Source organism: Branchiostoma floridae, chromosome 12, assembly GCF_000003815.2.
Source record: "Branchiostoma floridae strain S238N-H82 chromosome 12, Bfl_VNyyK, whole genome shotgun sequence".
In the NCBI taxonomy this organism is placed as follows: domain Eukaryota; kingdom Metazoa; phylum Chordata; class Leptocardii; order Amphioxiformes; family Branchiostomatidae; genus Branchiostoma; species Branchiostoma floridae.
Window position 1 is genome coordinate 2,192,420 of NC_049990.1, and position 15,380 is coordinate 2,207,799.

Here is a 15,380-nt window from a genome sequence, read left to right on the forward strand (position 1 = left end):
ACATCAGTGTTTGATAAAGACACAATCTCTGTATATGTTTCCTGCTTACGGCCGATTTCACAGAGCCGGGGTGTGGCTGAGTCCCTTAATGTTACTAGTATACAATGGGCTCTGCATTCAGCTGAGCAGAGGTTCGGCTCTGGCTATGATCATGGGTCAAACATCATTTCCTGGTTATTCTCCAAGTAATAAAGTATTCACTCTTCAAGCAGAATTTCAACTGTTTTAAACGTGTTTTACGGTGTTTTGTCGGGCTATTTTCTTACATTTCTTCATGTCCGGCCATGTTTGGCTGGCGGACTCCAAGAAAAGGGAACGAAATAGAAATCCCAAGAAACCTAGAAATACGTCAAAAACAGTCGCAGCCGAACCTCTGCATCGAGAATGCAATATCGCGACAATTGCCGAGTAATCAGGACATGATGTCTGACCCATGATCGCAGAATACTTCCGGGTTATCTCCACCGCGACTTCCTGTTGACTCGACGTGGCGAGGGCGAGAGCAGGTTCGGAGAAGTTCCCGTCCTTTCGAAGCTAAAACCACAACTTTGGCGGCTTTACTAAATTAGAGACAACCTCCTGGTGTTTCTGTGCAAGGCTAGGGTTCAAGTTTGTTCAGGTAAGACGATGTGTTGCATTTTAACTCAAAAATCTCTGTAGATTTGAAGCCGAAGCGTGTCGTGATTTTGGGAGGGGTCTCGTCAACTGGTATCTCAGCTCCAAACTTTCTACCTTCTGTGAGTGTGAGTGCTGAAAAATAGACCATAATCTTTGATGCACATGTTCCTTTGTAGCTTTGCTGTTTCCTCACCTAGACTAGAGGAAACTTTCTGTCGCACTCTTTATTCAATTCACACAGGAAGCGAGCGGGAAGGCTGAAGATAACGTAAACAAATTGTGGGGCCCTGTAGGGGTTTACAGCAGTGTTTCTTTTATATGAATTTATAGCATTGTAATCGTTTCAAAGAGTGGAACTGCAGGTTTGCTATTAAACGTGTATTAATAATTGGAAAGGCACTTTTGTAGTGTCCATTGGTGTTAAGAAAAGTCTTGCTGGTATGAAGGGTGCAGTTGAAATATGTATGGTATACTGTAAACCCCTCCATCCGCCCTTGGGCCGAAACTCCCCGCCATTCTAACATCTGGTGTTCATCATGGCGGGCTCCTTCTTTCAAGGTAGCAGAGTACAGTTTTCGGCCTATGGGGCTTCCTATAGTTAAGGACCGCAAGGTGACTGACATCGACGCGGATAAAATTATAGTAGGGTGCATTTGGGAAGCACGACAGACGAGTATGTTAAAGTCGAGGGTACAACGTACAAAATAACCAAAAACAAAAAAATATTGTGGTTTTTTAACATTGTGACGCCCTCTTTGAAATAGGGTCATGCGGGGTCACCCGGAACTGCAGCCGACTCAGCCAGCTGTAAAGGTCACGCGTATTTATACAACGACAGGCCAAACTGAAAAATCTCATTCGTGCCATCTGAAAGCCGACATATTATACTACCACACAGTAAAGTTCATCCCTCGCTTACATGTACTTGAAGGTATTTACGAACGATTGAAGATTTCGACCGCACTATGTTTTTACCCCTACGTCATTGACTCCGGGGGTCGCGTAGAAATACTGTACTCTGCCGCCTTAAACGAACTTGACCTTGGATTTTTTTTCTTTCATACAACGAAACTAGTAAAGATGTAAACTTCTGCCAATTTTCTTTTCAATCTTTGAAGCGGTTGCTGAGATTTCGGCAACTTTGTACTTTGACACCTGCCATTAGGAAGGCCCCGTACAGGGCTCATAGAACGGGCCATTTAGTGCTCTCATTATCTGATCAAATTCACTATTCTGGCTGCTCTTTTCATATAAACGGAGACAATTTGTGTTTGTTGTTACGTTAGGAGTGATTTAGGATTAGATTGAAGGTTAGTTGCCGCAGAAAAAAGGGGGGGGGGTGCGGGTTTCGGGCCAAATGCGCTTTCACACTAAGTCCCATAGTTAAGCATAGGGAAATGCCTATAGTGGCCGTTGCCATGGCAACGGCCGTCTGACGGTAGAACAAACAGGCTTATTTCAAGGGAGTCTACGCCAGCACCCGACATACCAAGCAACTTTGCCCTAATATAACGTTTTTGCCAGATTTTGGCCAATACCCGTTGCGGTTCAAGGTAGCAGAGTACAGTTTTCGGCCTATGGGGCTTCCTATAGTTAAGGACCGCAAGGTGACTGACATCGACGCGGATAAAATTATAGTAGGGTGCATTTGGGAAGCACGACAGACGAGTATGTTAAAGTCGAGGGTACAACGTACAAAATAACCAAAAACAAAAAAATATTGTGGTTTTTTAACATTGTGACGCCCTCTTTGAAATAGGGTCATGCGGGGTCACCCGGAACTGCAGCCGACTCACTTAGACAGCCAGCTGTAAAGGTCACGCGTATTTATACAACGACAGGCCAAACTGAAAAATCTCATTCGTGCCATCTGAAAGCCGACATATTATACTACCACACAGTAAAGTTCATCCCTCGCTTACATGTACTTGAAGGTATTTACGAACGATTGAAGATTTCGACCGCACTATGTTTTTACCCCTACGTCATTGACTCCGGGGGTCGCGTAGAAATACTGTACTCTGCCGCCTTAAGGGGAGGTTCAGTAACTGCTCTACAGAGGTGTTTTCAAATTTAGGATCTTTGTATTTTTTCGGAGACAATTAGAGGAAAACTAACCGATTTCAGTAAAGATTGGCCGACTGGTGTCGCATATTTTGCAGAAAAATAGGTAAGAATTTTGGACTACTGGAGATCACCATTTTGTTTGTTTCATTGTAGCTACGGTCGCGTCTGAGTCATTGATCATAATTCAATTCATTATTTCTTTGGTTTCATGGTAGCTACAGGAGCGGGACTGCGTCTATCGTCAAAAATCACACTCATTTGTTTTTGTCCTATTGTTATGCTCGTAAACACAAGATGTCGGACCCTTTCGCATACATTAACCTCATTAAAATACGTTTTTCATGACAAAATCGAGGAAAGACTGCGGAATTCAAACGGTTAGACTGCAGACCGTGTTTTCGCCAGCTCATTGAGCTTGTAATTTGCAGTGATTTCTGCGTACAATTTGGCAGAATTTTATTTGTTACTTCTCTTTTCCATAAAACATTGTGTTTCAGTGGCGTTGGCGGTTCATGCATTTCGGACCCAAATAACTATAATGGATAAAGCATCTCTTACATAGTCGTTCATATTGTCTCTACAGAACTTGTACAAGATCCAGAATGGATGCAACAACACGTAGTGCCCAGAGTTCGGGGTTCGTCGGGAGAAAGGCGAAAAGGGATTCTTCTGTGCGATCTGTCAGAGAAGAGAAACACTACAGGTGTGAGGAGTGCAGCAAGCAGTTCAGTCGGATGGATAGTCTAAAGACACACATGCGAACTCACACAGGTGAGACACCCTACAAGTGTGAGGAGTGCAGCAGGCAGTTCAGTGAGCTTGGAAGTCTGAGGGCTCACATTCGCACTCACACAGGTGAGAAACCCTATAAGTGTGAGGAGTGCAGCAAGCAGTTTAGTCAGCTGGGTAACCTGAAGGCTCACATGCGGACTCACACAGGGGAGAAGCCCTACAGGTGTGAGGAGTGCAGCAGACAGTTCAGTCAGCTGGGTCAGCTGAACACCCACACGCGGACTCACACAGGTGAGAAACCCTACAGGTGTGAGGAGTGCAGCAGACAGTTCAGTCAGCTGGGTCAGCTGAACACCCACATGCGGAGTCACACAGGTGAAAAACCCTACCAATGTGAGGAGTGCAGCAGTCAGTTCAGTGAGCTGAGCAGTCTCAAGAAACATATACGAACTCACACAGGTGAGAAACCCTACAGGTGTGAGGAGTGCAGCAAACAGTTCAGTGAGCTGGGAAGTCTAAAAAATCACATGCGGACTCACACGGGTGAGAAACCTTACAGATGTGAGGAGTGCAGCAAACAGTTCAGTGAGCTGGGAAATCTAAAAACTCACATGCGGACTCACACGGGTGAGAAACCTTACAGATGTGAGGAGTGCAGCAGGCAATTCAGCGTGCCTGGTAATCTCAAGAAACACATGCGGACTCACAGGGGAAAAGTCAAAGATGTGAGGAGAGAAGCAGCCAGTTCAGCAAGCCAGGTGATCTAAGCCATGTGCACGCTTAATGAACCTTACCAAACCTTAGCAAAGTAAACATAGTTGATCCTGAAGACTTACATGCCTTATCAGCACGTTATCAGTGAAGTCACTTAAGTTTCTGTTGAGGCAACAGCTTTTCTGATATCTGAAAGGTTTGCCTGTTTTGGAAAAAGTCATTCTGTATTAGATTTGAACTGCGTTAACCAAAAGTTGAACTGTACTTCCCAACAGAAAACATTGGACACAAATCTTCGACGGACTAACCCCAGACTTGTCAAGGAATGAGCTGCCCACCGCTTCCGTGACGTCATGCTGTGCAGGTGCAGAGACGGAGGCTATTATAGACTATCTGCAACTTATGATCTAATGTTCACCGAGTCATGTTCTATCTAAAGAAGGTGATGTCACAAAAGCAGTGGTTTTCTAAATTTTAGGCAAATACTGAACTTGACCAGTGAAACATTTAGTTTATCTCTGTTCCAGCATCTTGTTAAGTAATTCAAGTAATGTTCATTCCACATGTATAGTTCAGTTGGTTTTGGTGTTATAGAATTTAGTTCCTAACTTGTTAGCTTTGTTCGAAGCATATCTTGTTAAGTTGACTTCTTATGTTATACAAATTCTATGATGGTCATTATTGTTTGTTTTTGCACTAGAAATTTACATTGTTTTTGTTAACTAGAACGTCACGTTGATGTGTAAACTAGAACTTAACATTTGTTAACTAGAACGTAACATTGATTTTGTAGACTAGAATGTATTGTTTTGTATGTTTACTGACATATAATCAACAGCAGTAAGTCAATATCTGCCAGGCGAAAAGTACCTCATTGAGGAGTGAACTTATTATCTGAGGCGATGATAAATGTATTTTTATCTTTCTCTCCTAGGAATTGTGTTTCTAGCTATGTTCCGTAACGTTATATATATATTAGACTAATAGTTTTAGTTTAGATAAAACGAAATATTACTAAAGATATTTCGAATTTTGTAAGATAAGTTCTCTTTGATAACTATTAACAGTTAGGTTGGTAAATTAGGCCTACAGTTTGAGTTCCGTTATAATTTTCTTAGACAGTTCAGTTTACTAACAAGTATATCTATCTTTGTTGTTGGTCTTGATATTTTGCATTTACCTACTTTGTTAAAGTGTTTTTTCCCTTTCAAATAAACAGTTACAAATTAAGCATGTAGTTTTTATTTCACATTCAATTTGTTTCCACATGAGAAGTATAGGAAATGCACATTTACTTATCATCCATCGTTATAAATTTAGATATAAATAAAAACCATTAGAAGTCGAGATATCTAGACACAAAATATGAAGACCGGAAGTCCACCTGCTGTTTCTTTGAAAGTTACTAGGGCCAATTATCTGATCATTTCATTTTCCCAACACCTGAACAGTGTTAATATACACACGATCTCTGTTGGATTATCAAACCAATGTTGAATATCACAGAGCCGGTCTGTGGCTAGAAGCTTTAACGTGCGTCTACAACGCTATTGACGGTTGGTAATGTATGCGGACAGTAGTCAGTAGGGATTAAAAACGCCATGACACCATAAAACAGAACAAACATCTATCGTTGTGGCTGCCGTCCCTTTATATCCGACAAGACCGCAACGACACGCTCATAACATTCCACGGAAAATTGCAACACCCATTCCCATCATACACCACTGGGAACCAAAATGGCGGCGCCCGTGGACGCAGGCTAAGGACTCAAACCTGTAATACATGGAATATCATTTCTCAATTTTATTTTGTACAATTGGCTCTTCTAAATTATATCCTCATTACTACAGTCTCAGCATTCAGCTGAGCGATATCGCGACAACTGTTGGATAACCAGGAGATGAATAGTTTGACCCAGAACAATAGAATACTTCCGGGTCACATGACGCCGTCTTCCTGTTTACTCGGAGTGTCGAGAGAGACAGCGGTTTGGAAAAGTTCCCGTCCTTCCGAAGCTAAAATCACAAAATAAGCGGCTTTAGAGACAACCTACTGGTGTTTGTGTGCAAGACTAGGGTTCAAGTTTGTTCAGGTAAGACGATCTGCTGTATTTTGAGCCTAAAACTTTTGTAGATTTGAAAGAAAACTGAAGCGTGACACGTTTTTTTGGTGGGGGTCGACGTCCCGTCAACTGGTACCTCAGCTCCATTTTTCTGTCTTTTGTGGGTGGTACACATGTTCCTTTGTAGCTTTGTCGTTTTCTGTAACTAAAATTGGGGCAAGTTTCTTTCAATGTTTATTCAAAGTCCACACGGGGAAGCGAGAAAGCGAAAGAGGACAGTTTGTTGTTGTTGTTGTTGTCCTCGTTTAACGTCTATTATTTCGCTAGACGTGGCCTCTTGGTGCTGAGTAACACATGGTTTGCATTTGAGTCAATAGTCTCTCTTGGTATTTAACTCTTGGTTCCTTGTGCTTGAGAGTTGCTGGAGGAGTTTCTAGGAGAGTACGTCGAAACGGTGTGTACTCTCAATGTACTGGGAGAAGGCCATGTACAGAAAATCACGTAGAATTCTTGGGCTCTTGAGGGGTTTATTGATGATCTTTCTTTGATGAATATATAGGGTTATAATCGTGTTAACGGGTGGAAACGCAGGTGTGTTTAGGTGTATTTACAATTGCAGAGTCAATTAGCTACTGTTTATTGGTGAAAACAGTCGTCTTACGGGTATGCAGGCCGCAGTTGAAATATGTACGATATACTGCAAACCCCTCCGTCCGCTCCCGGGCCGGAAACTTCCAACCATCTGGTGTTCATCATGGCGTGTTCCTTATTTTACGGGGAGGTTCAGTAACCGATGCTGGGCGTGTTTTCACATTTAGGGTTTTCTCTTTGCACATTCGGGGACAACGTGGAACAAACAAGACAACTGTTGTTGCTTAAGTTTGACCGAGTGATTTCACACATTTTACCGGAAAATTGATAAGATTTTTTTTCGACAGATTCTTTTGTTTTCTTGTTTTGTTGCTACAAGCATTGGGTGGCGTTTAGCGTCAAGAGTTGAACTCCTTTGTTTTTGTTTTATTGTTATGCTCGTAAACGATAGATGTCGGTCCCTTTCGCATACGGTCACATCATTAAAAACCAGTTTTTCGTGACAAAATCGAAACGAAGTCCAAAGGCAAGGCGTCAGACTGCAGACCAGGTTCCTTTCAGCGCATTTGCCGTGATTTCTGCGTGCAATTTGGCAGAATTCCATTTCTTGCTTCTCCTTTCGTGAAAAGTCTGTTTCTGTGGCAAAAATAGACCACATTTTCGCCACTCAATACGCCTCACTTAAATATTCATGCATTGCTATGGCCAGTATGGATGAAATATATCTAACTTGATCGTTAACGTTCTTATTGTCTCTACAGAAGTTGCACAAGATCTAGGAGCATGTCGACAACAAGCAGTGCCCAGAGTTTGGGTGACGTCAGGAGAAAGGTGAAAAAGGATTCCTCTGTGCGATCCGTCAAGGAGGAGAAACGCTACAGGTGTGAGGAGTGCAACAAGCAGTTCAGTCAGCTGGGTAATCTGAACAATCATATCCGGACTCACACATGTGAGAAACCCTACATGTGTGAGACGTGCAGTAGGCAGTTTAGTCAGATAGGTGATCTGAAGAGGCACATTCGGACTCACACAGGCGAGAAACCCTACAGATGTGAGGAGTGCAGCAGACAGTTTAGTGAGCTGGGTCATCTCAAGACTCACATGCGGACTCACACAGGTGAGAAACCCTACAGGTGTGAGGAGTGCAGCAGGCAGTTCAGTGTGCTGTGTAATCTTGAAAGACATATGCGGACTCACACAGGTGAGAAACCCTACAAGTGTGGGGAGTGCAGCAGGCAGTTCGGTCAGCTGGGCAGTCTAAAAAAACACATGCGGACCCACACGTTGGAGAAGCCGTACAAATGTGAGGAGTGCAGCAGTCAGTTCAGTCAGCTGGGAAATCTTAAGAAACACATGCGGACTCACACAGGTGAGAAGCCCTACAAGTGTGAGGAATGCAGCAGGCAGTTCAGTCGGCTGGATTGTCTGAAAAGTCATATGCGGACTCACACAGGAGAAGCACCTTACATGTGTGAGGAGTGTAGCAAGCACTTCGGTGAGCTGGGCAGTCTGAAAAAACACATGCGGACTCACACAGGGGAAAAACCCTACAAGTGTGAGGAGTGCAGCAGGCAGTTCAGTCGGCTGTATAGTCTGAAGAAACATATGGAAACTCACAGAACAAAACTTGTTGAAGTGTGAGGAGTCTGGCAAGCATATCAGTCAGCATTGTCATCTTCAGAGACACAAGCTGACTCGGACAGCTGTGAAACAGGTTTTAGTTGTACTAATGAAACCAGCAGGTGTGGAAGTGAATCAGATCCGACAGTTCAGTCAGCAGTTGAACCTGTAAAGTTACATGCACTGACACGTTGTCAGTAAAGCTAGTTCACTTCGTGTTTTTGAGGCGCCAGCCTTTTCTGTTATGGAATTTATTTTGATCCCATTTAAATAGTGCAGATCAGTTACCCTTGGTTTTCTAGAGTTTAGTTTCCAAGATGGTAGTTTCGTTGGATATGTATCATGTTCAAGCTTATTTTCTGTTTTGTAGCTTCTATAATGGGGTATTGTTTGATTGTTTTGTAGAAAACTGGACTTTGAATACAACTAGCCCTTTTTTTAATCTTTATTGACATATTTACATACAGTAGCGAGGTATTTCCGCAAGGAAAAGAGTAGAATTTTATTTCTTTAAAATTTTTCGCATGTTGTTTTTGATTTGATTCCTATATCTTTTGACTTTTATGATGGTAAATCCTTTTTCATTGTTTTGATTGTTTTGTAACAAACTTACTAATAGAACTTAACATTGTTTTCGTACCTTGTTGACATATGTACCTTACCAAGTTAGTGTCTAAAAGGGAAAGAGTACCAGTAAGCTTACAACCTGGGTTAATAATGAATCCATTGTTATTGTAGCCTTCTATGAACAGTTATGTTTCTTACGTTAATTTTAGACTCGCAGTTTCAGTTTAGATAAGAGAACATGAAAACTAGCAGAATTTTGTAAGATAAGATTACTTTACTGATTAGTAACTATCTTTGATATTTACATGTTTTGTTAACAGCTGCTTTAAAATAAACAGTTCGAATTATGCATTCTGCTATTATGCACTCTTTCTTTTACATTGAATATGTTAACACATGAGAAGTATAGTAATAATTCCCATTTACTGATCATCCCAACCATAAGAACACGAGATATCTAGCATACGAGAAACCAAAACCAGAAGCCCTGCTGCATTTTTGCAAATAACTAGGGGTCGATTATCTAATCATTTTAGCAGTGTTAAATAAAGACACGCAATCTCTAGTATGGCCCACCAATACCCGATATCACAGAGCTGGTGTGTCTTTGAAAGTCGCAACGTGCCAATTTTCTGATTCTTTCATTTTCCCAACACCATCAGTGTTTGATAAAGACACAACCTCTGTAGTATGGTCCACCAATACCCGATATCACAGAGCCGGGGTGGCTAGAATCTGTAATGTGCGTCCACTCTACAGCAATTATTAGCGTTATACAATGGGTTCTACATTCAGCTAAGCAGAGGTCGGCTCCGGCTATGATCATGGGGAAAACATTTTTTTCAAGACAAAGAAATGGGGACAAAATAGAAAGCATCAGAAACGCCTAGAAATACGTCAAAAACAGTCTTAGCCGAACCTCTGCTTGAAGAATGCAATATCGCTACATATTCAAATATGGCCTCCTTCGGTCAATATTGACCATGGTAAAATCCTAATTGATATCAGCCCTACAACGTCGACTGTGGCTAAACAGTCCGATGCGAGAATGACAGTCCCTGTCACATATCGCGACAACTGTTGAGTAATCAGGAGCTGGTCTGACCCATGATCATAGAGCACTTCCGGGTCATCCTCACCGCGACTTCCTGTTTACTCGGAGAGTCGAGAGCGACAGCGGTTAGGAAAAGTTCCCGTCCTTCCGAAGCAAAGACCACAACTTTCGCGGCTTTAGAGACAACCTACTGGTGTTTCTGTGCAAGACTAGGGTTCAAGTTTGTTCAGGTAAGACGATCTGTAGATTTGACAGAAAACAGCGAGCTCCATTTTTTCTGCCTTCTGTTGAAAAATAGACCATAGTCATCGATAAATATGTTCTTTTGTAGCTTTTGTAGCTTCATACAAAGCTTTGTCTGTAGCTTTGCTGTTTTCCTCACCTAAAATAGAGGAACTTCTTGTCACACTGTTTATTCAATTCACACGGGGAAGCGAGGAGAAGGGCAGGAAATAACGTAAACAAATTGTCAGGGCCCTGTAGGGATTTACCGAGGGTCTTTCTTTCAAGAATGTTTTGGTTGTAACCATCAAAACGGGTGAAACTGTAAGTGTGTTTAGATGTGTTTCAAGTATAGGGTCAATGTTCAAGTGTCTACTGGTCTTAAGAAACGTATTACTTATATGAAGGGCGCAGTCGATACATTTACAGTATACTGCAAACGCCTCCTTGCGCCCCCGGGCCCGAAACTCCCCGCCATTCCAACATCTGGTGTTCATCATGGCGTGTTCGATATTTCACGGGGAGATTCAGTAACTGATGCTTGGACGTACAGTCAAACCTGTCCAAGACGACCACCCGGGGGACCGGGGAAAGGAGGTCGATTTGGGCAGGTGGTCGCTGAGAAGAGTATCGACTCAAAACATGCCCGATGCAAACTGTAAATTGTAAATTTAACCCCAAGCTTTTATCGAGCTTTTATACGATACGGTGTTTTAAAGCTCAATATTTGTACACTAACGTTTTAGACAGTAAGGGAACTTTGATGCTGTCAGTTAGTATACAAGCCTTTATGCGTCGCTGTGTTCTTGATCGCCGTATCTGAAATAACTACGGTGCAACTTTTGAATTCGATGCCTGGTACGTCCCGATAGCGTACTTACCCACGCGGGTGAATGTAACAGTACAGTTGGACAATTAGCACTTCACAGATCTTTCTTTAAAAAGTATGAGGCTATATACATTTCAGCATTCGTTCACTTTATAATGATATAGATTTAAAAAAAAAGAAAACTAAAGTCGGATTTTCTTACAACGAAATTTCTTCCCATATTACAGTAGACTGCCCCATTGACCCACCCATTGACCGCCGCTATCCTTATTCGAAACATAACATTGTAATGGCAGTCAAAATCCAACGCAAACTGGCCGATTTTGGCACAAAATCCCGCTAGTAATCATCAAAATTCGATGAAAATCTCAATTTTGAAAATTATGCGGTCGTTATGGATCCCAATTTCGGCCGGTCGCGGTCGCGTTGGCCAGGTGGTCGTTAAGAAAAGGTCACTTAATGCTTACGTCAATGGGGAAAAAAATCGGGACCGAGAAAAAGCGGTCGAAATGGCCAGGTGGTCGCTGAGAAGAGGTGGTCGCTCGGGCAGGTCTGACTGTATTTCCAAATTTAGCGTTTTCTCTTTGCACATTCGGGGACAACATGTAACCAAAAAATATCAAATTTCGCTGAAGTTTGACCGAGTGATGTCACACATATTGCAGAGAAATTGATAAGAATTCGAGAGATTCACAGGTTCTTTGTTTTAACTGTAGCTACAAGCGTGAGGTGACAAGCGTGAGGTGGCGTCTAGCGTCAAGAGTCACACTCCTAAATGTTTTTGTCCTATGTTGTACTTTTGATGTCGGTCTCTTTCGAATACTAGAGTACGTTCATCTCATAAATCCGTTTTTGATGACAAATTGAAGAAAGACCGCGAACCCCAACGAGCCAGACTGCAAAACATTTATTTGCAATGATTCCTGTGTGCAATTTGGCAGAATTTTAATCGTTGCTTCCCTTTTCCATAAAAATCTTGTGTCAATGGTAAAAATAAACTGCTTTTTTTTCCGCTTGCAACGCCGCATCTCTTACTCTATTATTCATATTTTCTCTACAGAAATTGCACCGGTATGGATGAAATATATCTAACTTTATCGATCCTATTGTCTCTACAGAGGTTGCACCACATCTGGGAAGATGTCGACAGCAAGCAGTGCCCAGAGTTTGGGTGACGTCAGGAGAAAGGCGGAAAGGGATTCTTCTGTGCAATCTAACAAAGAGGAGAAACACTACAGGTGTGAGGAGTGCAGCAAGCAGTTCAGTCGACTGGGTGATCTGAAGAGACACATGCGGACTCACACAGGGGAGAAACCCTACAGGTGTGAGGAGTGCAGCAAGCAGTTCAGTCAGCAGGGTGATCTGAAGAAACACATGCGGACTCACACAGGGGAGAAACCTTACAAATGTGAGGAGTGCAGCAAGCAGTTTAGTGTGCTAGGTAATCTGGAAAAACATGTGCGGACTCACACCGGTGAGAAGCTCTACAGGTGTGAGGAGTGCAGCAGGCAGTTCAGTCAGCAGGGTGCTCTGAAGGCCCACATGCGGACTCACACAGGGGAGAAACCCTACAAATGTGAGGAGTGTAGCAGACAGTTCTGTGAGCTGGGTGATCTGAAGAAACACATGCGGACTCATACAGGTGAGAAACCCTACAAGTGTGAGAAGTGCAGCAAGCAGTTCAGTGTCCTGGGTGCTCTGAAGATTCACATGCGGACTCATACAGATGAGAAACCTTACAGGTGCGAGGAGTGCAGCAAGCAGTTCAGTCAACTAAGTAATATGAAGGCTCACATGCGGGCTCACACAGGTGAGAAACCATACAAGTGTGAGGAGTGTAGCAGACAGTTCAGTCTTTTCCAGCATCTGAAGAGTCACATGCGGACTCATACAGGGGAGAAACCCTACAGTTGTGAGGAGTGCAGCAAGCAGTTTAGTCAGCTGGACTCTCTGAAGAAACACATGCGGACTCACACAGGGGAGAAACCCTACAAGTGTGAGGAGTGCAGCAAGCAGTTCAGTCGGCTGTATAGTCTGAAGAAACACATGGAAACTCACACAACAGAACTTGTACAAGTGTGAGGAGTTTAGCAAGCATTTAAGACAGCTTTGTCATCTTTATGGACACATGCGAACTCACACAAGTGAGAAACAGGTGTGAGGAGTACTAACTAATGAAGACAGCAGGTTGACACTTATTTGACACTGGCAGAGTCGCACAGGTGAGAAACAGGTGTGAGGAGTACTGATGAAGCCAGCAGGTGGGGAAGTGAATCAGATCTGACAGTTTAGTCAGCGGTTGATCCTGAAAAGTTACATTCACTGACACGTAGTCAGTAAAGCCAGTTCAGTTCGTGTTTTTGAGGCGCCAACCTTTTCTGTTACGGGATTCATTTACCCTTGGTTTTCTAGAGTTTAGTTTCCAAGATGGTAGTTTTGTTAGATTGTGTAATTGTGTATCAATGTTCAAGTTTATTTTCTGTTTGGTAACTTCTATGATAGTAGCAAACTAGAACTAACTGGAACTTGTTCGTTTTTGTATCTTTATGGACATATTTACACACAGTAGGGAGGTATGTCCAAAAGTAGAATTTTGTTTTTAAGATGTTTGGTTGGAAGCGCATTGTGTTTTGGATTTGATTCTTATCCTTTGACTTGTATGATGGTATTAAAATTCATTTTTCTTTGTTTTGGTTGTTTTGTAACAAACTTACTACTAGAATTGTTTTTGTACCCTATTGAAATTTCAAACGTAGCAAGTTAATGTTTAAAAGGGAAAGAGTACCTCCTTTACTACTGAACATAAAACCTGTTATAATAAATCCATTGTTATTGTATTCTACTAGGAAAAGCGGTAATTTTAGACTCGCAGTTTCAGTTTACTGATAGAAGAATAAGAAAACTAGCAGAAGTGTTAAGATTGTTTTAAGATTAGATCAGTTTATTGATTATTAATTATCTTGTTGATGTTGATATTTACTCATTTTGTTGATAGTTGCTTTGAAATAAACACTTGAGACTTCGAAAATAGATATGTTGTTTTTCTGACACATTTAATTAATTAGCTCATGAGAAGTATTGGAAAGGCCAATTTACTTATCATTTCAACCAATAGAACACGAGATATCCAGCATACGAAATACCAAGACCGGAAGTCCTGCTGCAGTATCTTTGAAAGTCACTAGGGGCCGATTTTCTTATTCTTTTATTTTCCGAATACCTCATCAGCGTTAAATAAAGACACACAATCTCTGAAGTAGGATCCACCAATACCCGATATCACAGAGCCGGGGTGTGGCTAGAATCTTTAATGTGCGTCCACGCTACAACAATTATGAGAGTTATACAATGGGCTCTGCATTCAGGTAAGCAGAGTTCGGCTCCGGCTTTTATCATGGGTCAAACATTGTTTTCAAGACAAAGAAAAGAGGACAAAAAAAAGCCTCAGAAACGCCTAGAAATACGTTAAAAACAGTCTGAGCCTAACCTCTGCTTGAAGAATGCAATATCGCGACATGTATAACGTTATATGGCCTCCTTCGGTCATCCTAGTTGATATCCGACCTACAGTGTCGACTGTGACTGAACAGTCCGAGAATGACAGTCCCTGCCACATATCGCGACAACTGTTGGGTAATCAGGAGCTGGTGTCTGACCCATGATCTTGTATGATACTTCCGGGTCATCTCCACCGCGGCTTCCTGTTTACTCGAAGTGGCGAGGCTGAGAGCGGTGCGTAAAGTTCCCGTCCTTCCGAAGCAAAGACCACAACTTTCGCGGCTTTAGAGGCGACCTACTGGTGTTTCTGTGCAAGACTAGGGTTCAAGTTTGTTCAGGTGAGACGATCTGCTGTATTTTGACTCTAGAATCTCGGTAGATTTGAGTATTTTGACAGAAAACTGAAGCGTGTCACGATTTTGGTAGGGGTCCCGTTACCTGGTAACTCAGCTCCATTTTCATATCTTCTGCGGGAGTTGAAAAACATACCATATCCTGCAGATAGAGATACACATGTTCATTTGAAACTTTGCGGTTTTCTCGCACAAGATCGGTGACACGTCGGGGTTTGAACTCAGGACCTTCTGGACCTGAGTCAAACGTGCTGACAATTGTGCCACGCGGTCCTCACCCCAAATAGGGATTATCGTTTGGAAACAATGACAAAAAGTGTCCCCAAGAAATTCCATTTTGACAAAGATTGGCCCATGTTGCCAACAAGAGGATCATTATGCACACTTCATGTTTGCAAAATGTCTCTGCAATTTCCCAATGTTCGTTTAGTTTTGCCTTTCAAAAGGACT

General features: G+C 42.3%; 2 protein-coding genes across 2 annotated transcripts in view; both read left to right on the forward strand.

Annotated features, from left to right (window-relative positions):
- LOC118427963 (zinc finger protein 43-like) overlaps positions 1-15,380 on the forward strand; it is a gene marked incomplete at its 3' end in the record, with an annotated part of 29,392 nt that overhangs the window by 7,314 nt on the left and 6,698 nt on the right. The window lies entirely within an intron of this gene.
- On the forward strand, positions 3,288-13,328 carry LOC118427962 (zinc finger protein 845-like). The gene is made up of 5 exons (XM_035837928.1): positions 3,288-4,175; positions 4,659-4,669; positions 7,549-8,340; positions 12,402-12,926; positions 13,292-13,328. Exons 1-5 carry the CDS (start codon positions 3,288-3,290, stop codon positions 13,326-13,328), a joined length of 2,253 nt encoding a protein of 750 aa, XP_035693821.1.

Excerpts from the sequence above, each read along its gene's own strand:
- LOC118427962 (XM_035837928.1), top strand. The coding sequence starts at position 3,288 with ATGGATGCAACAACACGTAGTGCCCAGAGTTCGGGGTTCGTCGGGAGA. Across the intron at positions 8,341-12,401 it reads ACAGGGGAAAAACCCTACAA|GTGTGAGGAGTGCAGCAAGC; the intron begins GTGTGAGGAGTG and ends GAAACCCTACAG. Across the intron at positions 12,927-13,291 it reads TGTGAGGAGTGTAGCAGACA|AGTCGCACAGGTGAGAAACA; the intron begins GTTCAGTCTTTT and ends TGACACTGGCAG.